Genomic DNA, 26,084 nt, shown 5'->3' with positions numbered 1-26,084 from the left:
CTACTCTCTCTGTCACTAATACCTTCCTCTCCCCAAATAACTGTGAATTTGTCTTGCCTGTTTTAAACATTATATGTATATGATGTGATCATATAAATTAAAGAGCTAAAATTTATGGGGTTTCCAAGAGTTCTTAATCTTTTTTATGCCATAGATTCCTTCAGTAGTTTGGTCAATTCTGTGGACTTCTCAGGAATGTTTTAATTGTATAAAATACATAGAGTCACAAAGGAAGCTATATTGAAATACATTTTTCAGAGTATTGAAAAAACTCACTATTTGTGGTTTTTGTGGATAACAGCTGAAGTGTGATTTAAAAACGTCATTTCTACAGTGACAGGGTCACAGGTATTGCTGATACTGTGGTCTGTTGCTAAATGCAAAATTGAAAGAAATGCTGAATTTTAGCTGGAAGTTAATAAAAATAAATATGTACATTTTTTCCACATTCAGGTTCACAAAACCCCACAGACCACTGGTAGTGTTGAGTGGGTCCCAAATTTACAACCCCTGGTAATGCAGTCTCCCTTTACAAATAAAAAAACTGGGGGACTCAGACATCGGCTTTACTCATCTAAATTCATACCGTTAACAAAGACATTAACCCTTACTCTAGAAACCTACGCATCCCAGTTCCTTTCCCCGTTCTGACCCGGGCACAGCAGCGGCGGTTTCTGTGCCGGACCCTCTGCCAAGCTCTCTGAGTCTTACTAATCTTCACAGTAAAATAACGAAAATGTGTACACACTTCCTGTGTCTCAGTTTATTACACATTTACAAATGAATTGAGACTTAGAGAAGAGTATCTTTTCGAAGGTCACAAATCTAGTCAAGTGGATAAAAAAAAAAAGCTAATTCTGCGTAAATTGAGATGAATATCCACAATACTGGATATCGTTTAACAATGAAAAGATTGATTTTCGAAATGCACCTGTATCAGACAGGATATAATTTTATGGAGTTGTGTTTAGTCTTCACTGTATTTTACTTTTTCAGTGCTTTAAGGATGTTGAACTAATTATTCCTTCCATATTGTGACTGAGTTGTAAGACAGGTTTTGAAATTTATTGAAAATGTGCTCTTTCTTAAATACCTCTTTATGCTCTTTCAGAGTAAACACGATTAGAATAGAGGTTGTTTAAGGTTCCCTAATTTGAGACACTAAAATTAGGCTCCTTGAGTTCCAGGCCATTGTATACTTAGCTACATCATGTTGTCTCTTAAATGGCATAATGTGGATTGATTAGACTTGGTCCCTGTCTGGAAGGGAAACTAATATTTGAACATGAATTTACTGTCTCACTTATTTCTCAAAGCCATCCTGACCAAAAGTAGTGAGGATAAATTCTATTCACACATGAGGAAATTGAGGTCCAGAGGATTATTACTTTATTTTATGAACCTGTAAAGTAAAAGCAGGCAGTTAGTAAGAAGAAACACTCCTCCCTTCCCCTCTTAAATCTAAGACCAAATTGGATTCATTTGCTGAATGTTGTATCACCGAGAAACCAACTCATTAAGGGTCTAAGTTGAAATTCTTATTTGAGAGAAGCATGGTGACTGAGCCTTGAGATCTACCCTTTCTTAGTGATAAATAATGGGAGGAAAGCTGGTCTGAGAAGGCAGAGGGTGTGCGTGCGCGTGTGCACAGGTATGTGTGGGTTTTTGTTCAGCAGCATGCAAAACTTCTTCCTGTGTAACGTTCTCTCTTATTCTGTGTCATAGTTGAGAACTAAATTATTCTGGTTAGTTAGATAATGTGAATAATAGCACATTAACTGCTTTGGATTGTATAGCATTTTCAAGCATTACAGCTGACCCTTGAACAGCATGACAGTGAATTCATGTACCATCTGTAATCATCCCTTCGCATCTGCTGGTTTGTAGTGCTGCAGAAAAATACACACATATGAAAGGTCCTGCACTGTTCAAACCCACATTTTTCAAGGATCAACTGTATGTTAATTATAACGTACATTTTCTTTAAAGTTTATTTGAATATTACAGGCATGAAATAATACTGCTTGATTTGATTTTTCAAATTGGTTCAACCAGGTATCCTTCTTATCTGTCCCACTATCTTGTTTTGTGGGTAGGAAATTATGACTGATATTCTTCTGAATTGCATATTGATTGGTTTAGTACGTGATAGACACTCAGTGAAAGAGCATTAGTTTATTACTACTGAACGTAACTTAATAGGATCCTGCAAAATCTTCAAGTATTTCCGCTACTATCATTGTGATCAGTTTAGGAAAAGTGTTGAGTTTTCTTTCTGTTTTCTGTTTACATCTTCATGTTGTATTTTGCTTTATTCTAGAACATTCCCCTCATTTGTTGAATGTATTGATAGTGGTTTGTTGTTTGATATAAATTGATTTTGTCTTGTACCATTTCTGTCACTGTCCCTGCTGAATTGCCATTTCACAAGACTATTTAGAAAGAGTCTTTTAGTTGACCCTTGAATAACAGATTCGAACTGCATGGGTTCAAACTCAGATTTTTTTCAGTAGTAAATACTGCAATACTACATGATCTGAGGTTGGTTGAATCCGCAGATGGGGAGCCACAGTGTGGAGGGCCAACTACATGTTATGTGTGGATTTCTGACTGTGCAGAGGCTCAGTAGCCATAACCCTCATGTTGTTCAAGGGTTAACTGTATTTTGAAGTATAAAACAAATGATTGCCTGTGACAAATAAAGGATTAAAGGAGCATTAAAAAACAGTAACTGAATTTTAGTAGTGTTCTATTTGGAGGCTTAAAATTTTTCCATTTACTCATTTTTATAAGACGATCAAAGTAAAATACATTTAATGTTTTCTAAAATTTTTAATGTTTTGTTCAAGGAGCAAAGTAAATATTTTCTATATTTTTACAAAGTTTTATTTAAGGCAGAAGGAAGTTATTTTTTTTAAAGCACAGTGCATTTACTTATATTTAGAACCAGCATAGAAAAATGAAAACTGTATATTGTTTCTACAGAGAATAAGATAAAAATCCAAAATCATCCCATCACATGAATAAAGCTCAATTTATGTACCTGTGTTTATTCTGAGGCTGTATTTTGCAGAAATGGCATCATGCTGCGTATATATCACTCTGACTTTTAGTTTTGTATCTGTTGGTGTTTTCTCCAGTTAATCTCAGTTTCAACTAGGGAAGTGAAGAGACTGTTGGAACCATTGGGTGGAAAGAGCATGTGTAGTTTGAAAGAGCATAGTCTGTCTTTATAACTTAAACGACAAAAGTTTAATAAAATTGTAGCTTATAGGGTCTGCAGAAGATAGGAGCAGTAAGCATTGCACATAAATTACTGTGGTTGAGAAAGCTGGATCTGCCATATGAATTTAATTGGCTGTATAGCATTTCATGATGTACTTGACTCGATGGACATTTAGGTTGTTTGTGTATTGAGTTGTTCATACATCTTTGTATACATTCTTTTTCATTAGCTTTTAAGTGGAATTATTGAGTTCATTTTTAAGTCTTTCAATAAGTATTGACAAATTATCCTCCAGAAAAGTTGTATAAATTTATACTTCTGGTAGTGTATGACTTTGTCCATATTCTCATCACTAAAAGAGTGGTCATTATCATGGTTTTTATTCTTCATCAGTTTAAGGGCAAAATATTACTACTTAATTTTGAATACTAATAATGAGAAATTATGCATATATTTGCTGACTATTTCTTATGTAAATTACCAACTTTTGAGGGTGTTTGTATTTTTCCTAATTATGTGTGAGGACCTTTTACACATGAAAGATGTGTGAAACAAGAAGGACCTGTTGTCTTAAGATGCACTTTTCTACCTGGTGTATTTTTTCTTCTTACCTAGTCAGGTGTCAGCCTTTATCTGCTCTTTGCTTTTGTTTTTATACTTAGAAGCTCTTTTCATTTCAGAATTATATAGAAAGTTTGCCATTTTCCTTTCTTTTAGCAGCTCTTGTTTATTTTTAAACATTTAATTATTCCCTCTATTTTTTGTGTACGAAATTAAGTTACAGTTTTCTTTCCAAATGTTTGCTTGGTTCTAACGCCATTGGATTTTGCTGCTGTTGGTTTGTTTGAACCTCAGGGACATACTTGAGTCCGTGACATACTACAATTGTAGACCATAGAGACAAACATGTGCACATAGTTGTGTAGTCACATATGCATAAACTATTATTTGCATAACGTGCTCCTATTCACCTTTCCCTTTGTAGATAACAGTTTGAATGTGTTCTTATAATTTGTATTTTGTTTTTGTGTGCTGCATTGTTACTTAATTGTGGCAAAATATCACATAAGGTTCCAGCCTCCCAACAATTTCCATGTGTGCAATACAATTTTGCCAACCCAGTCATACATGACAAACTGTACCTACTGAACAGCAACTTCCCACCTTCTTCCTTCTCCAGTCCCTGACAGTCACCATCTGTTTTCTGTTTTTGTGAGTTTGACTACTTTTGATAGCCGAAATAAGTGGAATCATGCAGTGTTTGTCATTTTGTGACTGGCCTCATTCACTTAACAGAATGTCCTCAAGTTTCCTCCATCTTGTAGCGTATGGCAGGAGTTCCTTTTTTAAGGCCGACACTCCATTGTATATGTGCACACCACATTTTCCTTACTCATTTATTTATCAGCTGATGGACATTTAGGTTGCTTCCACCTCTTGGATATTTTGAGTAATTTCTTTGAGAGCCTGTTTCTAGTTATTTTGGGTATATACCCCAGAGTGGGATTGCCAGTTCATACGGTAATAAGGTCTGTTTTTTTTTTTTTTTTTTTGAGAAACCTCCATACTGTTTTCAAAGCAGCTGCACAGTTTGTATGCTGTGTTTTTTTTTTTTAACTTTGTTGAAATATACACAGAAAAGCACACAAAATGCTAATGGATTATCACACAACAGGCTTCTAGGTCAAGAAATAGAACTTCCCACCCTTCCATCAACCCTTCGCATCCCCCATCCCAGTCACTCCTTTCTCCTTCCTCCCCTGATAAGCCTATCTGCTAACACTTAATTTGGCCTGTAGATTTAGAACTTTTTATAAATGTAATCATGTGGCAAGTATTTTGCTTGACAGCTTCGCTCAGTAATATAATTTGCTCACTTTCATTGCTGTATGATGTTCTTTTGTGTTACTTACCGCAGTTCATCCACTCTTTTACTGAGGACATTTTGGTTGTTTCAGTTTATGGCTGTTAAGAATAAGGCTGCCGTGAATGTTCTTGATGTTTTGTGGTGCATACGCGTAAAGTTATGTCATGGGGTGGGCATTTAGTTTTCGTAGACGACACAGTGAAAAGTGGTTCTGCCAGTTTTATTCTCATAAGCAATAAAGAAGGTTCTGGCTGTTGCACACCTTGCCAGTGCTTTGTATTGTCAGTTGTTTTAAAATTTAAACATCTTGGAAGTTATGAGTGTATCTTACTGTGGTTTTAATTTGTACTTTCTTGATTAACAATGAAGTTCATCTTTAATGGGTTTATTGGCTATTTGGATATCATCTTTTGAGAAGTGCCTACAGAAATCTCCTGCACGTGTTTTCTGCTGAGTTGTCTGTCATTTTTCTTATTGATTTGGAGGCTTTACACTTTCTGAATATGAACCCTTTGTCACAGTTATATTTGTTGAAAGTATCTTCCGTTCTGTGTTTGATTTTTCTGAATAGTGTATTTTGAAAAATAGAGGTTCCTAATATTAATATAATTCAGTTTATCAGCGTTTTCAGTTTATCAGTGTTTTCTCTAGGCTTACTGCTTTTTTCTGTCCTGTGTAAGAACTGCTTCTCTACCTCAGGAAGAGGTATTTTCCCGCTGTCTTGTAGGTAGAACTGTACTCTCTAGTAGGGTGGTTATTAGCTCCATGTGGGTATTTAAATTTTAATTAGTTAAAATTAAGTAAAATTTAAAATTCATTTCCTTAGTCACAGCAACTGTATTTCAGGTGCTCAGCAACGACACGTGGCTAGTGGCTACCACACTGTCTTTATTACTTTGCTTTAAAACTTGGTCATGATACAGTATCCTTTGTATACTTATGAATTCTGCTTGTGTCTATGTTGAAATAAGTGATTTCGTTTTTGTGGACTGTGTTTCTTAATGTATGTGAAGGATATTATGTCTTGCCTCTCATTCTGTGCCCTACTTTTATCACTAAGAGCTATGTTTTCAAGAACCTTCTGTCTTGCTGTGTGTGCATCTAACCCATCCTTCCTAATTTCTGCACCATTCTCCATTTGCCAGTTAACTCCAACCTCCGTTTACCATACTGGCACCATGTTTTAGTCATTCTTTCTGTTTTTACCTTTGTTCCTGTAGAAATTTTTTATTCAATTGCCTGTTATATGCCAGGCACAATTACAGGTGTTGGATTGAAGCACTTCTAAATTTATTACAGAAAATTTCACATAAATAGATTGTCTAGCTAAGAAAATAGATTCTCTCTTAGTGATGATAACAGCAAGCTAAGAAAAAGAGGCAGGTGCAGAAAGCTATGCAAGAAAAACCCAAATATGAGGCATTCTGGAATGTATCATGATTGTTCATGATTGTAGGAAAGTTTTTAAAACAAAAATAAAATAGCCTTCTTTGACTTTGATTTATTCTTGTTCAAATGGCACAGTGTTGAGGACATGGGATTATGTTCCTTTCTCTTCCTATTTGCTAACTGTACTTTAGCTCTTGTGGAGAACAGCGTTGATGTGATCATTATAATGTAAATATTCCCCCCCCCCATTTTAGGGAAAATCCCACTGCTAGCTAAGGAAGGGTCTGGCTCTCTGCAGTTTGCAAGTCAGTCACCACTCATGCGTCTGTTTTATGGCATCTTTCATTTGTTACTGCTGCTGTCATCTCTGCTGTTTTTTTGTTCTTGTCTATTACCTTTAAAAATTTTCACTGTGATTTTTGCAGAATTTCAGGAAAGATTGCACACTGATACATGAGCCCAGTCTGGCATCTCTAACTTTTCAGCCAGAACTTTCTCCTTATATGATACATTTTTTTTTCCTGTTGCAAAGAAACAGTACTTCTTGCAGTCCGATGAGACCGCCAAACCCCTCTGAGATTTTGTGTTTGGATTATGTAATAGATCATGTTTAGACCCGTGTGGTTATTGAGGCTTTAGGATGATGTTCTTTTTCTGTTTATTTTTATATGGTTGTGCTTTTCTTTTTACTTACCACTTTTTTTCTTATCACTAAATATAGTGTGACCCAAATAGATCCAGTTTTTTATATAAAACAGTGTGTCCTTATCCTTGGCTCTTTATGTTGCTTACCTGAATTATATGGACCTTAATTTCAACTTTTGACTGGAGTTTCACATACACAGGTGACCTAAAGGCAGAGATTCTTTGTTAAATCTCTCTATACCTCTAGGACCTAATGTACATAGTACTTAGCGCATAGCACTCAGTACATAGTCTATTGCTTAAGTTAAAAACACGGCATTTATATTAAAAATTGAATTGCCATTTATTGTAGTTTTCTTGGAGAGTAACATGACAAACCTATGGAGACTTGAGTAAGTAATTTTTAGTAGATTTCAGTAGAAGAGAAGAAGGAATTTCTTCTCAAGTGATAATAGCTTATACATAATAAACGGATTGGGTTGTTATCCAAGTTGATTTAAGAGTGTGGTAATGAGACCAAGATTCTGAGCTTGATCTTTGCCCCTTGTGTGTCCCCAGTGTGGATTATGTTCTGTGGTGTGCTGTCACCATGTGTGATCAGTCCAGATAATCAAGCTACTGAAAAAAGAACCCAAAACACATGATGATTCAGTAAGGTTTTCTTTTTTGTAAGGAAAATAATAACTACTAGTGGACGATTCTTTTTTATCAAGTAATCTTAAACACTTCATTTGATAATGCACTTTTACCTAAAGTAGTTGATTATCAGTAGTATCTTTCTTTTAAACTTTTTCCATTGGTTCTTTGAACTAGATATTTACTGGTTATGATGTAAAAGATTTTTAATTCTGTGATGATGGGTTAAAAGATGAAATTCTGAATGCGATTATAATTCTCATTTTTGCTAAGGTATTAGTAGTGTTAACTGGAAAAGTTCACAAGTAGTCTCTTAATCCAGTAGCGTAAACTGTATTCACTCACACTGATACTAAGTGAAATAAGCCATCGGTGTGTTCTAGGCTCATAATATAAGAAGGATTAACTAAGGAGGTTAAACAGTTGTTGAGGGGGCCATAGGGTGAGGTTTGCTGGGTAATGCTGAATGTGGACTTAGAAGTAATAGAGCTTATAACAGTGGTCTTGTGGGGAAGAGGGGTCGGGGGTCTAATGTGCTGTTGCATTTATGCCAGCTCTTCTCTTAAGTAAGTTTTTCCCACAGTGAAATGACTGAAAGGCAGGCATGAGAAAGGGAAAGGAAGAGGACAGTACATCATGCTAAATAATGGATAGAGAATTGACCCTTAGAACAATGGGCAGATGAGGTGTGTCCCAACCAGCTGTTTCTGACAAGCTTTACCTGATGAATTGGGCCTATTATTAGTCTTTATGTAGGTTTTCCTCTTTTTCTTTTAAGCATTTGCATTTATTCCTTGAAAGCCTTGAGGTATAAAAAATAATATAATTGTATACAAGATGCAGGTAATGAATTAACCAGAATTTGCAGGGTCTGTTGGAATTGATTGCATGTTTGATTAATTTGAAGTATTTCTCAACTGGTCCAAATATTTTTGTTTCCATTTTAGAACAAAATCCAGTCTCATAGCAGAGGAGAATATAATGTTTACAGCACCTTTCAGAGCCATGAACCAGAGTTTGACTACTTGAAAAGTTTAGAAATAGAAGAAAAGATCAACAAAATTAGGTGGTTACCCCAGAAAAATGCTGCTCAGTTTTTGTTGTCTACCAATGGTAAGTGCCAGCTTTTCCTTTTCGCGTGCCCACTGTGCGCGCGTCTCTTGTAGAATACTTGCTTATTTTGAAAGAGGAATGGTTGTTAAGAGACCTCTGCAGATAGACACTTGGAAATATTTCTTCTCTGTATAGAATGTAAACTCTTTTTTGTCTTCCCTTTTTTATTCTCTTAGTTTTTAACTTCTGTGGAAGAGATCCTCAGGTGTCCGTTTTCTTTTAGTACACACACAGTTTGTAGTGAAAAGAATGAGCTTTACTATTGGATTTTGGTCAGATCCTGTTTTTGCGACTTCTTGGCTTAGCAGCCTTGGACAGGTTAAGTAACCCTAAATCACATTTTCCTCATCTGCAAACTGAGGATGGTAATCTCTATATTTCAGTATGATGAGTGCTCATTAAATACTAATTTCCCTTCCTCCTCCTTTTTAAGTGTGCCTGACTCCAAAGAGTGTTTCAAACTGTAAATACAAAATAGTCTGTCAAGGGACGGTCCCCATTCCAGGATACTCTCTAGGAGAACACTCTTCTTACTTGATCCTCGTCCAACGAGGACACAAAGGAGTTGACTTCCTGCCTTCTTCCCAGGAGGCCTTACGGCTGGAAGAAGGGTCTTCGTATACTGTTCTGTTTGCTCAGGAAAAGCAACTGAATGAGGGTTAGAATTGTTTAATGACCCTACCAGAATTTAAAGTCCTTTATGACAAGTTAAGAATGGGGCCATTTCTTTTTGTTGTAAATTTTCTTTCACATAAGTTGTTGTGACTTGTTTTATCCTTGTGGGTTTAGGTCTAAAGAGAATCATTAGAGTGATTGTGGGATACTTCAGCTGTTCTGGGTAGCCATGGTCTGCAAAAATATAGATTAAAAAATTCTCTGAGGCTGACACAAAGGTTGGGGAAAACCTCTCATTTTCTCATCCCCTCACTAGTAATAAAATCAGTTTTTAGCACTTAGACCTTACCATTCTTTAGCACTTGAAGAATGTCAACTCAGGTGACTTCTGGGGTGACACAGTAGAGAATACTGAGTGCTGGTCTCCTCTGCCTTAGGCCTTATCACCCACTGTATCGAATTCTTGGAAATACATTCCACAGAATGACGCCACTAGCTGACGACATAAGTGTTTGCTTGCTCTTGGGTGCCTAAACTCTGTGATTGTCAAAGCTCTCCCCAGCCAGCCCCTTGAACTTTGTACCATCTACCTGCTTTCATTTCACATAAACTGTATTCCTCTGTCTTCTCCTTATTAAAAGAAAAATAAATAGAAATAATGATTTAAAGCTCATAACTTACAGCATCATAGATGGAAGAAAAGCATTTACTCATGTCATATGTTGGCTTTTAATCTTGGTTCAGTTTTAATTCACATAGTTAACTAAGTTATTTCAAATGGCACTTGAGATACTGCTCTTTGACATCAAATAGTATGTAATTATACCATTGATATAGTTTCTAGTTTAGAAGTAGATGTCCCAGGAAGTGTGTTTGCTCTTAATAATTTTGGCAGTTCGCTTCTTATGGGCTACATTATTTTACTTTTTATAAAGGAGGATTTAAAAAATACAGGCTGAACTAGAATAATGAAGCCCCGTATACCCAGCACCCATTTTCTGCAGTTCCTTGTTCTTCACCGGTGTTTCTCAGGTACTTCTCCTTCCCTCCTTCTCAGTACTGTTTGGAAGCAAATCCCATTTCAGTTCGTTTATAAATTAAATCTTAAATGCCTTTTAGATCTCATTTATATCCACATGTGTCTTCCATGTGCTCCTCCTCTGTGATTTGAAATAAGCAAGGCATCGTGTAACCAGACGAGCCTTTCTGGACACTGAAACTCTACAGAAGCTCAAGGGAAGGAGAGATCACTGGGAATTTCAGTGGTTGGGTCAGGGGTTATGTGAATAATCCACGTAGTATTTTTCTGTAGACAGAGTCATTGGTGTTTCCCAAATAGGTTTACTGTGTAAATTTGAAAAATTGTTGGTTAATAATACAAATTGTTTTTAAGGGCACTACACAATGCATTGTAGGTTTTTTGTCTTTTTCTTGTTACTGTGTTTAATGAATACTAAGTAAAATACAACTTTGGTGGGGCCTCTGTTTTGTGCTAGAAATAGAGTCCAATGTGGAAGGACAGAACACATGCATGTGGGGAGGGGATGGGAGGAGTAGGACTTGAGCCGGATCTCAAAAGCTTTTTTCTTTCAAAAGAGAGCAATTGTGGGAAAATGTCAACATCTGTTAAATCTGAGCAATATCTTTATATTAGGTATCGTTTTCTCTGTGCAACAGAGCATAATAATACCTCCTCTTCTTCAAATGTAATGGATCTTTATACTCAAAAAAGATTAGAAACCACTGGGGAGAAAGGTGGAAAATAGAACCAAGCGTTCCAGCTTTGAATAACCAAAATTAATCTTACTTTCATCCTTGAATTGGCTTTCCATGATCATCATGAACTTTTGAGTGTTTCCAAAATTGTTTCTACTTAAATAACTTCATAGTCATCTTCTTATAACTTTATTCATTTAATGTTTCTTCAAGTGATATTATTCTTTCTCTTTAATCTTCTTTTGCCTTTTTAATGTCTTTACATTGCAAAAACATCCAACTCTTAATCTGTTGACCATGGTCTTTAAATATCTGAATAATACAGGTTTACTTGTAACTAGGTTGTGTTTTAACAGCTTATTAATAATGAAGCTGTTTGGATTTTATATGAGAGCTGCATCCCCACAAAGGAAACTTGGTAGTATGGGTTTCCCTGTCCCAACCCTCTGTGGTGAGGGGAGCATTTGGACTTGAGGACTTCTGGAGCACAGCTTTAGTTACTACGTTCAGATGTAGAGAAGCACTGTACAGCAGTGGTCCTTAACCTTTCTGGAAGTAACGTATCTCTTTGAGAAATCTGATAATCCCCTGCACAGAAAATAAGTACATTCACATAAGCATGCATGCAGCTTTATAGAGTCTGATTGTTCTTCTGTTCCTCCACCTGTGGGCCAGAAACGCCAGACAGGGCACCTCTGTAGAGATAAGAATTTTGATTGTTAAATTTCTGACCTGCCTTGTTCTCAAGTACTGCACTGAAATTGGGTAGTACTTCTGTATCCTTTTCATCATTAAATTTTTTTAATCTCTTAAATCACACACATTTTATCACGTTAAGACTTTTGCTTTGAAGTTTAATTTGTTTTAAAAATCTGCTTACCCAGTTTTTCTTATTTGAAATGTTTGATTAGAGTATTGTAATTTCTTTATCTGGATCTTTAATAAGATGAACAATTTCAACAAGCTGCAAAATAACTATGGAGGTTGGGGTGTGGGGTTCACCCGTACCATCTTAGACTGTCATTTCTCCCAAAATGTAACATTTAGGCTGGACTCATTTATATGACAGATTTTGGGACAAGTTATTCCAAAACATACCATTCTTTACCTAAAATATATAAATACATGTAAACTGGCCATAGAAAACACATATAACTTAACAGTAATGTAACTATAAAGAAGATTATGTAGGATTCAGATGAAATACTAGGTTACAAATTAGTCAAATTAGCAGTTCTTCTCTGTGTACACGTCATCTCTGCCAAGGACACCCCCAAGGGCAGCTTGGCTGGCGCCTCTCCACCAGGCAGAGGCCTTGCTCCTTCTCTGTATGACAGAGTTTTACCAAGTGCTTTCATACACTATTTTTTCAAATTTTGTTATACCTATTTGCTTATAAAGGACCATTAAGAATGTGATACTTTGATGTGCATGCACCTTTAGGATTATAACGCAAAGTATTAAGCAAAAATGCATGTGTCCATAGCAATATAAATAAATGTTTGATTGAATAAATAAAGTGGGGAGAAGGGGTGCTTTTTACAGAAAAGAATTCCAGGTAATGTGTGGGTAGGTACTCCTCCCTGCGGGGACTGTAACTTAATTGTCCTTCTGAGTGTGGCCTGGACTTAGTGACTCATTTCCAAAGTAGAGTATGGCCAGGGGGAATCCAGTGACTGCGCCTGGCCGTTACTTCCTTAACCGAGTGATCAGATCCAGCATCAGCCGTGGAAGGGTCATGCTGGTACTGTGTGTGCCCTCTCTGCACCTCTGGTGCTCTTCCGGAAACCCCATGAGCCCAGCCTCGTCGTGAGGAGGCAGCAGACACACCCAGTTGAGGGACGTTTTATACACTTCCTCACCACTGCTGCTCAGAACTGTCAGGATGATGAAAAATAAGGAAAGTTGGAGAAATTTTCAAAGAGAGACTAAGGAGATTTGACAACTAAATACAGTGTTGTTTGGATCCTAGAAGAGAGAAGTGGCATTAATGGAAAAACCTGGTGAAATCAAAGTCAAGTCTGGAGTTAATTTCTTAGTTTTAACAAACGTACCGTGCTTGCATAAGATGCTGACATCAGAAAAAACTGAGTGCAGGGTATATGGAAAAACTGAGTGCCCTTCGTGCCTTTTCTGTAACTCTAAACTTGCTCCAAAATTAAAGCTATTTTTAAAAACGCCATTTTATATATTCTTTGTTTTTTGTTTGGGGTTTTTTGGGAGTGTGGTAATAATTAGTGTTTATTTGTAATGGAGGTACTAGGGATTGAACCCATGACCTCATGCATGCTAAGTATACACTCTACCACTGGGCTCTACTCACCACCCCTCTATATATTCTTGATACCTAAGAATTTTGTCTTGAAGGACTTGGGGAACTCTATGCTTTTAATCAGTCAGTTTTTTTCAGGCTCTGTTACCTACTTGAGTTGAATCTCTAATGCAGCCGAGAAAAAGGAAGATTTTAAACAGAGCTATCCAGGCCTATGAAGGAATTTGTGAAGTCTTTGATAGCATCTGCTAGGAAGTACAGGACCATGGAAGATAGATATTCCTTATCATTTCTATTCTATAAGAGTTAGGCTGTCTTAACTGACTTTGTTGTTTGTTCTGTTCTAAAAATTAAATATTAAGCATATATGTGTATGTTTGTATATATGTATAGACATATATGTGTTTATATAGACATACATATACAGTTTTTTTCCCCTCTAGCTTTATTTTTGAAGGATAAGGACCTGGCTGTGACTTGATCTTAATATCATACGGATTTTTTGAGTGCCGTTAATGTAAATTTGTGATTTCTGCAGTGTATTTCTCTGGGTATGTGTTTTTATTCACCTGGTAATGGGAATTTTGTTTTTTATTAAGTCAGATCAGGGATTTTATTCTTGGTATCTTTTGGGGTGAAATGCAAAATGGAATGTTTAAAAATGTTTTTCTTCTATCAGATTTTGATCTTTGTTTTTTTTTTTGAGGACTTCCTTTATTTTCTCCCCAGATAAAACAATAAAATTATGGAAAATTAGTGAAAGAGACAAAAGACCAGAAGGGTATAACTTGAAAGAAGAAGATGGACGGTATAGAGATCCTACTACAGTCACTACACTTCGTGTAAGTACATAAGAAAAAAATGATCCTAATTTTGATGGATAGTGTTCCATGTTCATATTGTATCTTCCAGATCCTCAGCAGAACTTGAATAGGAATAATTAGTCTGCCCCTTCCCAAGGATTCTGTAATCAGAAAGAACGTTAAAAGCTCAATTTTAAGCAGACCCTGACCTACAGAGAGGTCTCACTATGATCAGGGCTGAATCAGGACCCAACACAAGACTTGTTTTATACTATGCCACATTCTTTTCCTCTCATGGTTTGAATTTCAGCTATTAGAAGGTTAAATTTCAAGATTAATTTTCTTTCGAGATCAAGAACGTAGAAATGGACCAAATCTTCTAGTTGAATTTAAAAAATACCAAGAATTAGACTCTCTGGGTCAGTTTCCTTTTTAGCCACTTTAAACCACAAACATTTCTTAGCTTTGCAAGTTTTTAAGCAAAGGATTGAAACCAGGAAAAACTGCAAATTCTAATAGTATTGCTATCTATAAAAGAAGGTAAAATGTCCAGATATTTCATTTTTCTTCCCATTTCGACACTTTAAAGAATCAACATTAGTTGCTTTATAAAACTAAATCTATTATGTTGTTTTATGTTCCCTCAAGAACTGGAGTATTGAAGTCTTCTGGACCTTCAGTGCTATTGTAGACAATGAACATTTTGTAACAGCTGTTTTCCATGTGTTTTATTGACAGGTGCCGGTCTTTAGGCCCATGGATCTAATGGTTGAGGCTAGTCCACGAAGAATATTTGCCAATGCTCATACATATCACATCAACTCAATTTCTATTAATAGTGATTATGAAACATATTTATCTGCAGATGATTTGCGGATTAATCTTTGGCATCTGGAAATTACAGACAGGAGTTTTAGTATCCATTTGGTTTCTTTTGGTGTTTGGTAAAGAAGGCATGTTATGCCCATATTAGGTTTATTTTCCTTACTCTCCTTAGTGTATTTTGATTCCTTCTTTTTATAGTGGCTTCTTATTTTATAACACTTTTTCTTTGTGTGTAAGTGATTGAACACTGAGGGAAGTTATTTGATAAAGGGCCTAATGTATCAATTTAGAAATTAGATTCTTGGGTGCTCACTTTGGCAGCACATATACTAAAAATTAGACTCTTGAAATTTTAAGGAATATGTTGTACCTATGAAAATAGAAAATTTTTTAATAGTTGAAATTCTTGTAACAAAACCAAGTACTGTGAGTAGTATTTTTAAACAATGTTTTTAATTATAAAAATATTCCCATTAAGGTTGGAAAAAGAAATTCATAAGTCATAATGCTGTGTGGTGGTATAAATACTTCTCCAGACTCCATCTGCATTGTTACCCTCCGGAAATTTTTCTGTGCATGTACAGGTGTGTGATAGACACAAATATAGACACAAAGTGTGTGATATGTCAGCGATACACACATATGCACATATAAATGGAAATGTATGTATATGTCCGTCTGTAAGTTCTTGATAAATGTTAGTTATTACAACTACTATTGATGTATGTATTTCCAAATAGGTATCATTTGAGAAATTAACACTTTACTATGTAAGTCATACTCTACCGATACAGACACACCTTGGAGATACTGCAGATTTGGTTCCAGACCACCACAATAAAGTGAATACCGCAGTAAAGCAAGTCACATGAATTGTTTATAATTTTACAGTGCCTGTAAAAGTTACGTTTACACTATACCATAGTTGTTAAGTGTGCAGTGGCATTATGTCTTTAAAAAGCAATGTATATACATTAAGTTTAAAATATTTTATTGCCAAAAAATGCTAACCATCACCTGAGCCTTCAGCTAGTCGTAATCTTTCTGTTGGTGGAGGGTCTTGCCTCAGTGTTGAAGGCTGCTGAACGATCAGCGTGGGGGTTGCTGAAGGCTAGGGTGGCTGTGGCAGTTTCTTGAAATAAGATGGCAATAAAGTTTGCCACATCAGTGACTGTTCTTTCAAGAATGATTTCTCTGTAGTCTACAGTGCTGTTTGACAGCATTTTACCCACAGTAGAACATCTTTGAAAACTGGAGTCAGTACTCTTAAACCCTGCCACTACTTTATCGACTGAATTTGTATAATATTCTAAATTTTTTGTTGTCCTTTCAACAGTTGACTAAATTTGCCACCTTATATGGGGCATAGTTCACGGTACCCCAGAACAATTACAATAGTAACATCAGAGATGGCTGATCACAGACCACTGTAACACATAGAATAATGAAAATGTTTGAAATATTGTGACAGTTACCGGATTTTACAGAGACACAAAGTGAATAAATGCTGTTGGAAAAATGGTACCAATAGACTTGCTCAACACAGGGTTGCTCCAGAGCTTCAATTTGTAAGAAATGAAATATCTGTGAGGTGCACAGTGACCCGAGGTCTGTCTGTATTGTGTAGAAGAGCCTGTTGTCCTATACCCTTACCTGTCCAGTCAGTGAAAAGCTGTTGTTTTGTTATGCATTTTTTATCTTGAGTAGACGAGCATTTTTTCGTATTTGTCAACCATTTGTATTTTTGCTTTTCCAGTTTTTCCATTGAATTTGCATATATTCTTTTGGGGGTTTTTTTGGTTTGTTTTTAAAGCACCTTTTTTATATCAAGTAAATCAGCTCCATTGTCTGTGTAAACAATTTCCTCCTTTTGCCCCCTTCTGGATTTTTGCTTTGTTTTGTATAAAATGTATACTAGGTTCTTAATATTTAGAAAGATAACTTACCAAAATCTTCTTTATGGCTTCTGGGATTTGTATCATACTCAGTAAAAAAGACCTCTACATTCTAAAATGATTTAAAATTTGCTCATGTTTTCTCCTAATTTTTTTTTTTTAAGAATTAAAAGGTTTGATCCCTCTGGGATTTATATTCATATGAGGAGTCATACACAATTCAGAATTAATACTTGTGCTAAATCTATGAATGGATTTTAGATTTGGGAACTATAAAATTATACTTGCCCTTTTTTCTAAGTGGAAATTCCTTAATAAAATGCTATCCAGATATTGTGGATATCAAGCCTGCCAATATGGAGGAGCTGACGGAGGTGATTACAGCAGCAGAATTCCATCCAAACAGCTGTAACACATTTGTATACAGCAGCAGTAAAGGCACTATCCGGTTATGTGACATGAGGGCGTCTGCCCTCTGTGATAGGCATTCTAAACGTAAGTTTGTCACATCTGTTAGATAATATTTTTTATGTCTTAAGACATAGTAGCCAAAGTTACGTAGGTTTACAAGGCTCAAACCTGTACCCTCTGGTGAGCTGCCTGACTCCACAGGAGGCGTTATGGTTTATTCTCCTGGGAGAGCGTTGGAGGCTCTCAGGAGCTTGTCTGTTGAGTCCTAGTGGATATATCTTGAATGGGATGCTATTTGGGAATTTGGGGTTGGGTTTTCCAACCCCGTATTCAAGTAGAGCAGCTCCTTTCTTTTCTTCCTCTCTCCCTTCTCTCTTTCCCTCCCTTCCTTTCTGTTTTGAGCTTTCTAGGAAGGTTTCTTCTGAGAAGGAGTTCCTTTGGGTCGGGGAAGGGGGGAGAAAGTACCAGCTTAAAAAATTAAGGGGATGTGTTATTCTTACCTTCATGTTATTGAAAATTTTTAAGACTCATGAAGATTGGTACATGTCTGGTATCAAAATAATTTTACCTGGCCACAAAAAAAAAATGCTAGTATGAATTGGAATGGTGAGGATGCTTTGTTTCTCATGGTGATGATGCAAAGTCAGTAAGATACCTGTAGCACCTCAGACCTGGGGCAGTGACGTCAGGCGTCCGGATTGAGTCTGCCTCTGGTGAATTAGCTGCGTGACCCTGGAAGGTGCTACATGCATACTTTTGCATCTTTAACTTCAGTATGAAGTCATTCTCATCCTCTTAAACTTTCAGGGAGACTTTGTTCTTACAGCCAGAGAAACGTTTACTAGCCTGTCATTTTTAGCTCACTCTTTAAAAAAAAGTTTGTGAATGGTTGGTTGAGCAAATGCTTTATCCGAGCCAGAATATTTACAAATTGCCCTGCCCCCTTTTTGTTTGTTTTTAGTGTTTGAAGAACCTGAAGACCCCAGTAACAGGTCTTTTTTTTCTGAAATCATCTCCTCTATTTCTGATGTAAAATTCAGCCATAGTGGTCGATATATGATGACCAGAGACTATTTGTCAGTCAAAATTTGGGACTTAAATATGGAAAACAGGCCTGTGGAAACATACCAGGTATGCAGTTTTTTTCTTTCAGCGAGTATATAACCCGTTTATTTAGTTTTAAGTGTTTACAGAGAAAGATTTTCTGCTGTGTGTTATCCCAGTACAGTGTGTGTTCACCATCAGGCTTTTTCCTTCAGAGACACGTGAGTGTGCCATTTTTCCCTATGTTTAATTTACATATGCTTTTGTAGGTTGTGTGGTTCAGTCAGTTTGGTTCAATAATGACTGCTGCTTTTTTTTTTTACCCCCTGCTGTTACCTACATTTAAGGTGAGGACAGCAGAGCACCATTTATTAAGGCCTGGGGGGAGAGGACCAGGGAGAGTGGCCAGTCCTGGGAGAGCTGTCTTGGGCGGAGCACGCACAGTAGTTGAGCTAGAGCCTAGCTTCAGCGTGCTGGGTCAAATGGACTGGCCACCGCCTCTTGGCCAGTAACTGGTATCTTAAGCTAAAGGAGAAGGGCTGGTAAAAGCCCAGCGGGCAGCTTTAGGAGCTGCTTGTCTGTAGTGGGACGTCACTTCTGGATTCTCTTCTTGTCAGCCAAGCCTCTACAGTGGATCTCTGCCCCTTTCTTCTGGAGACGGGAATGAAGATGCCCACAGCTGGAAAGAGGGTGGCAGGGGTGGCGGGGGGAGGGGCGGCAGAAACCCTAAGCTACGGTGTAGAAAACACAACTCTGTTTTAGGAGCACAGAGTTTATAAATGGGTTCTCAAAATTAGAAAGGTGTTTCTCTGACTTTTTAATCCTCTGACAAACATAAGCTACTTAAGGTTCTCCTTGATGGTATTTGAAATATCAAAATGAATGCTGCGTTAAAACAAAAGCAGAAGGGTACAATACTGCTTTGTTTTTAAATTACATTTGTGCAACTGCTGACATTCTGATCTGACTCCTGGTAATCCTCATCACCGCCCATTCCCATTGAGAATACTTGGTCTGAACCTCACTTTCATACTCTTAAATTGTTGGGTGAGAAACCTATATGTGCATTCCAAAAGATGGCTGAATTATGATTTACCTAATTTTAGCCGGTTTGCGATTTTTCTGCCTATGCTGAATTAGGTGAGTGATTGACAGTAGAGTCACCCCACACTCAGCTGGAGCGTGTGCAATCCAGCTGTTCTTGTTGGACTTGAATAGGCATCTGGCTGAGCTGTATGCGAGTGAAGGGTAATTTTTTGCCTTACACATTCACTGTGGATCCTAACCCATGTGAGCTGCAGTTCCTCTGTTAACAGATTTTCACTTAATATGTCGCATAGATGTGGTGTGAATCATCCCATTATTAAAGTAGAAATGGACTCTGAAAATGACTTTAGGTTGTTTCATAGAAAATACGGAAAAAATTCTATTTAGAAGGTACCTATTCTTTTCTATCATGACTTCTTTTTAAGGGTCTCTTTAAGTTAAAAAGGATAGTGATATAGACTCCCTTTTCCCCTCTTCTGATCACAACAAATACTTTGCAACTTTTCTCTGTAATTTTTGTAATATTAATACAGAAATATATCATTTCTCAATAATTTTTATATAACAAGTTTTTTTTAGTTGATCCCTTTGTGAAATACTAATGATTAAATATAGAATTATACTTCAAAAAACAGCTACATTTTCATTAGCTTTGGTTATTGTATAAGTAATATCCGTTATATCAAATATTTCCATGACACATGCTTGAAGTAACCATGTAACTTATCACCAGGACATGGTCATGTGATGCATAGCATATGCACTTAATGACGCTGTAGGCTTCAGTTATTTATGCCCCAAAAATGGTAGTTAGAAAGGAAGTAAAGCCACAGCGTTACATATTTTCTTATCAACAGTTAATGGGTTGAAAGCCAAGTGTTAGCGTATTCAAACACTGCTATAATATTCTTTAATTAGTCTCTCGTCTGTGCCATTTTCAAATGTTTTCTGGCCTAAAATATTTTAGTCAAGCTTATAAAGAATACATGTGCCAGGCCCAGAAGGGTATTTTCTCTCCTGTGCAGTAGGAAAATGGGTGTTCATGGAAGGGGATCAGATGTTTGTAGAAGGATAAAATGCCTTTATTGTTTCTAAGAGAATTGAGTTTCAGTAAGATTAAAAGGTATATGTGTCTTTTAAAACATGGAGACTTGTTAAAATATTTTCCAATTTCAAGAGCAGTAGATTTTAAGATATAAACTAAGTATGTATGTGTATGTTTTTTCTCAGGTGCATGAATACCTCAGAAGTAAACTTTGTTCACTGTATGAAAATGACTGCATATTTGACAAATTTGAATGTTGTTGGAATGGATCTGACAGGTAAATTGATTTTAATTTGAACCCCTTGTTCAAATGTGATTTTTTTTACTAGAGGAAATTTACTGTTTCACTTCTAGTATGGTTGCCCCATTACTAAAAATATGGCCAACATGGTTTTAGATTGACAAATCCTAACTTCATTTTCCCCCAGGGTTTTCTTGAAATAAGTTTAGTAATCTTACAGCAATATTGGCAAATAAAAATTAAACGTTGTGTTTTACTAGTAAATGTGAAAGAAAACACATGCAAAAATTCTAGTCATCATAAATTATGATATAAGTATCTTTAAGCTTTTTCCTTTTATGAACCAGGTCAGTCACATTTTTGACATGCACTGGTTAAAATGGTGAAGTCTCAATTTGATTGTTACTTTGCTGTTAAATTGTTTTCAGAAATAATTTAGGCAGCAGATACTACATTTGGAGTGTTACACACCAGGTTTTCCAGATACTATATTAATACCTTATAAAAGAGGTAATTACTAATGTATTCTTTTAACCGCATTACCATGAGCGAGTGGGCTTTTATAATCCACAGCTTTGCCGTAATGTGATTACTTTTTACTATGTCATCAAAATATGTACCATTATTTCGAAGGATAAATAAGTCTTAATGTTTCCATTTTTAGTTGTCAGCATTTATTTACCATTTATCACGTTCTTATAAAACAAAAAAATAGTAAAAGAAAACATAATTTTGAAGTATTAAACTCACCTTCAAGGTATTCATGAGTCATTTATTGAGCAGTAGTTTTATCACTGAAGCTTGGTATGTTTCAAGTTTCATGGAGTCATAGAACATAATAGAACTTGGATCATTTATCTTTTGTCTTATTTTTAAATTTTTCTTACCTGACTATAATATGCAGCCCTGTAATAGGCTGGCCACAGTAAGCCTAGAGGAATAAACAGGCTTCGCCCTTGCATGTCACAGCCCGACCTAGGGTGTCAAGGAGGAAACGGGAGGGAAGAAGAAGATACTGACAGTAGGAAATGTTGCACTTACAGCCAGCGCTTCCTCATAGTGTTTCAACATCATGTTAGCAGCTTTAGATTATGTTCCATTACTGGAAGAATTGTTTATTTCCCTTAACATTAAAATTTTTTTGAAAGACACTCTCCTGCATCATGATGGTCAAGCATCTGAAGCAGGAAAGTTGTCATTGATGCACTTCTGCCATCTAATCCACAGATCACACGAAAATGTCACCACTTCTCAGTCTCATCCTTTCTAGCAGAGAAGAAAAAATCTGGTCCACTCCAGAAAGTATTTGTTCCCTTGAATTGTCACATCTTGTTCGTCTCCTCTAATCTGGAACAGTTCTTCATTTGTTCCTTGTCTTCCGTGACTTTGGCATTTTTGAAAAACACAGGCCAGTTATTTTATAGAATCTTTCTTAATTTGAGTGTTGTCTAATATTCCCTTATGATTAGATTCAGGTTATATATTTTCAGCAAGAATACTGCAGAAATGCTGGCTAACAACACCTTTTAAAACAGCCATAGACCAGGCATCCCAGTCCATTTAAAACCTCACAGATTCAACATGGGTGTGCCAGTCTAAATTATGTAAATTATTTTAAAAGGAATGCAACTTTATTACCTTCAGGTATATGCACCACGTTCGATTAAAATGTTATGAAGTATCCCTTGGGAGAATTGAGATTACTGAATAGATGATAGTCATTTGTATTTAATGTATGACCTGTATAATATTTGTAAACACGCAGAGATGTTTTCAGGCATTATTTTAAATAGGTCCGGTAACCTCTACTCTTACTTACAATAATACTTTAAACCAGTAAAGGAAGGATGTGGTAAGTAATTGTAGCACCAGACCCTTTTCAAAGTAGTAATGGTTTCACCCATGGTAAGTTTTGCTTATTAGGATACTTAGCAAATGCTGAGCAGCCATGGGTTGCAAGTAGACCTGACCAGCAAAGTGTCTTAGGGAGGGGAGAATTTGGCACCCCTTAAACTGATATTAACAATATTTGTCAAAAAATACATGCTTAAAATGTATTCAGTGTTATAGGTTAAATGATTTTCTTTTAATAATAATTGTATACGCTACTTTCTTAATATTCTCAGGAGCAGATTTCTTGCAACATACTTAAGATGTTATTGTCAGAACCAGACAATGTCCTGGGGACAAGTTAAATAGCTTATAGTGTAAATCATAAAATAAAGAAAGCATTGGTTTCATATGAACAACTGTATACCATGCTTTTTGTTTGTTTTTTTGTTTTTCCCTGGTTGGTTCTTCAAGAAGCTGCCTGGTCTGGTTGATTGCATAGCCTGAGTTGCAAAAAATACTCAACCAAGATAATTCAGTACTACTGAGAAGCCTTACTTGAGGATGCTTTCAACTTTGCTGGTAGTTTTGTTCGTCATGAGAGGGAGTCATTCATAGGAAATCAGGTTAAGTAATGCTGTATTCCTAGCTTATTCCAGTGACTGGTCCCTGGGTAGGTGTCCGCAGCCCTCTTCCTAAATCCACATTTGCCTTAAGAAGCTATTTCTAAGGAGCATTAGGGAAGGTTTCATCACTGAGTCATTTCACTGAAAACTGATGTTCGTTATTTGACTGAGTGCTCTGTCTACTTTTGCAGTGTTGTCATGACTGGATCGTACAATAATTTCTTCAGAATGTTTGACAGGAACACAAAGCGAGACATAACCCTAGAAGCATCACGGGAAAACAATAAACCTCGCACGGTTCTGAAGCCACGCAAAGTGTGTGCAAGTGGCAAGCGAAAGAAAGATGAAATAAGTGTTGACAGCCTAGACTTCAACAAGAAAATACTTCATACAGCCTGGCACCCCAAGGAAAATATCATTGCTGTAGCTACTACAAACAATCTGTATATATTTCAAGACAAAGTGAATTAGGGTTGGCATTCCTAGCAGAAGAGCCCACTTCCTGCTTAGTTGAGATAGTTGAATCTAGCATTCGTACCTAAAAGAGAGAGAGGTCCATTGTGGCGCCCCTTTCCCAGTGTTTGACAATGTGCCATTCGACAACACATTTTTTATAGCTACATGGAGAAAGCTCTGTGGATTCATCACTGTGGTGTTCTCCATGTCTGCTAGCCATTTAGGTAAGGGTAGGGCACTTTTAATTTAAATGACTTCTTGCACCATCTTGCCTAATGGACTAGATTGGACTGTATCAACATTGATTTACTCCACTTTTTATGCCTTCCATTGTGATGACGTCAAACACAGTGAAAGCCTTCAGTCATGCTTATGGGATTTAATTGTGTATCCTCATTACTGTATCATTTGTGGGGTACACCCCCTCCCCCCTTTTTTAAATTAAATACAGCTCATTCTTACTGTGGCTTGTAGCATTCCTCCTCTTCTGGCCTCCTGGACTCTTCCCTTCGTCTCTCTTACCCTTGCCCCTCCACCCAGTCTTGGTGGTGGTATATTAAAAAAAGAAAGAACGAAAGCACACAAAATGAGTCAAGTTTGGGGTCAGTGGTAAAGGGGGTATATGTTGCGAACAAATGTTTTAATAACAGTTGGCTGTAATCACTCCTTGCCGTGTCTGGCACTGAAAATAAGGAAAAAAAAAACTACTACTGAATAAAAGTGACAAAGAATGGAGAATCTGGTTTTCTTTTTCTTTTTAATCTACCTCTTTAAGCCAATATTTTGTGTCATGCCTTTGGGGTGCAGTGAAATGAAATGAGGATCCATTGTTTTACTGGTATTTTTGTTAATCACTTTTAACAAGTGTTCTTTTACATGGAGAAGCAGAGGTATTGGTTCTGTATGAACATGTTCTGAATATATATCGGTGTTACTAAGGGTATCACGATCTATAAATGCTACTAGTTATAAGGCTATTAGATACATTGTATCTACACTTAATTCATTATCTGTTAATGAAACTGTTGTAACTCGGAACCAAATTTGTAGAACTTCATTTTTAAAGACTTTTTATAGTGCTTAATTTCATTTTTGCCTTACTAAATATTAAATCAAAGACTTAAAACTTTTTAACAAGTTAAAACTTTTTTTTGTCATTCAGTCATAAACCATAACATAAAACTATCCTTAAGTGATTTACATAGATAAAATTGACACTGCACTAAATACGTTTTATTTGTATTTTACTGCTATCAAATCGGAATGAAATGTACTTTGCCATAGACTTTTTTCTTCTATTTTTGATTTTCCAAAGCTATTAATATTAAAGACAAACTTTAAAGGTACAGTGGTCCAAAAGTGCTTAATGGACTCCAACAGCTGCCTCAAAAAAAAAAAAAAAACTGAGTAATATGTATATGACTACATTTTCCCTAAGTGGTGATACCTTAATCCAAAGATGAAGAGTACCCCTATTTTTAATAGGTAGAATGAATCTTTATGTCAATCTTGCAGAAGCTTTAATGGAGAAAAAACAGACTATTTTTAAAAGATAAATTGAGTAGGCATTTATATTACTAGAGAATGGGAGTATGTTTTGGTTGAGCAGTAATATACAACGTTGAATTTTAGAGGACTCTGAGTATTTCTTGTTTGTCCCCTATCTTATTGTTCTATTCTCATTGACAAATTATTAACCAATTCCACAATAATTTCCTCTACACTTAATCAAATATTATATCTTGTAACTTAACATTTTTACCACATAGGAGAAATTTCATGTAATAAAATTCCTGTATCTTTTGGACAGATTTGAATTTGTACTTAAACACATTGATTATATGTCTGATAATTCTTAAAATAATGGCACGTTTACTAATTTATTTGAGGATCTTGGGTGCAGTCATAATTTGTGTTACTTATTCTTCGCACTTGACTTGGAAGTGAGCTGTTCCCCAGCCGCAGGAAGACACTGATGCTGTGTCTGATCAGGTGTTTTCCAGATCTTTTCAAGAGATTGTTTGCCTGAAGTTTGGGTGTAGGTCTTGAAATGACACCATCTAACAGCTCTTGGTATTTTTTCATTTAGCAGTAGCTATGATGATTCTTATCCATGACACTAAGGGTTAAATTAGTTTTTATAACTTTAAGAGAAATATTGCTTAAATTAAAATGCCTCTATAAAGGAATGCTATTATAAATTATTGTAACTATTCTCAAGTATCAATTTTTAATTTCTTTTGTGTAGCAAACTATAAGCCCAGCCACTCACATGGTCATGCTTAATCTTTTTATTAATAAAATTTATACTTAGAATTAACTTAGCCTTGTCAACTTGCTTGTATTCTCCTATTCTCTTGACACTTATAAACATACACATAA

The 26,084-nt window shown here is 36.2% G+C and overlaps 1 protein-coding gene across 3 annotated transcripts in view; it reads left to right on the top strand.

Moving 5' to 3' along the window:
• The window catches only part of PPP2R2A (protein phosphatase 2 regulatory subunit Balpha), a 75,435-nt gene extending 50,995 nt beyond the window's left edge, over positions 1-24,440 (top strand). For all 3 annotated transcript variants that reach the window (XM_006203217.3, XM_072952775.1, XM_031692536.2), the window contains 7 exons: positions 8,711-8,876; positions 14,209-14,321; positions 15,021-15,198; positions 17,333-17,497; positions 18,375-18,544; positions 20,735-20,826; positions 23,438-24,440. In XM_006203217.3, coding sequence (XP_006203279.1) covers positions 8,711-8,876; positions 14,209-14,321; positions 15,021-15,198; positions 17,333-17,497; positions 18,375-18,544; positions 20,735-20,826; positions 23,438-23,717 — 1,164 coding nt within the window. In that variant the 3' untranslated portion in view covers positions 23,718-24,440. The remainder of the gene's footprint in view (positions 1-8,710; positions 8,877-14,208; positions 14,322-15,020; positions 15,199-17,332; positions 17,498-18,374; positions 18,545-20,734; positions 20,827-23,437) is intronic.
• Positions 24,441-26,084: the final 1,644 nt, after the last annotated feature.

This window comes from Vicugna pacos, chromosome 31 (assembly GCF_048564905.1).
Source record: "Vicugna pacos chromosome 31, VicPac4, whole genome shotgun sequence".
NCBI classification, from domain to species: Eukaryota; Metazoa; Chordata; class Mammalia; order Artiodactyla; family Camelidae; genus Vicugna; species Vicugna pacos.
The sequence above is the reverse complement of the archived record's forward strand: the minus strand, read 5'-3'. Positions and strand labels throughout refer to the sequence as shown.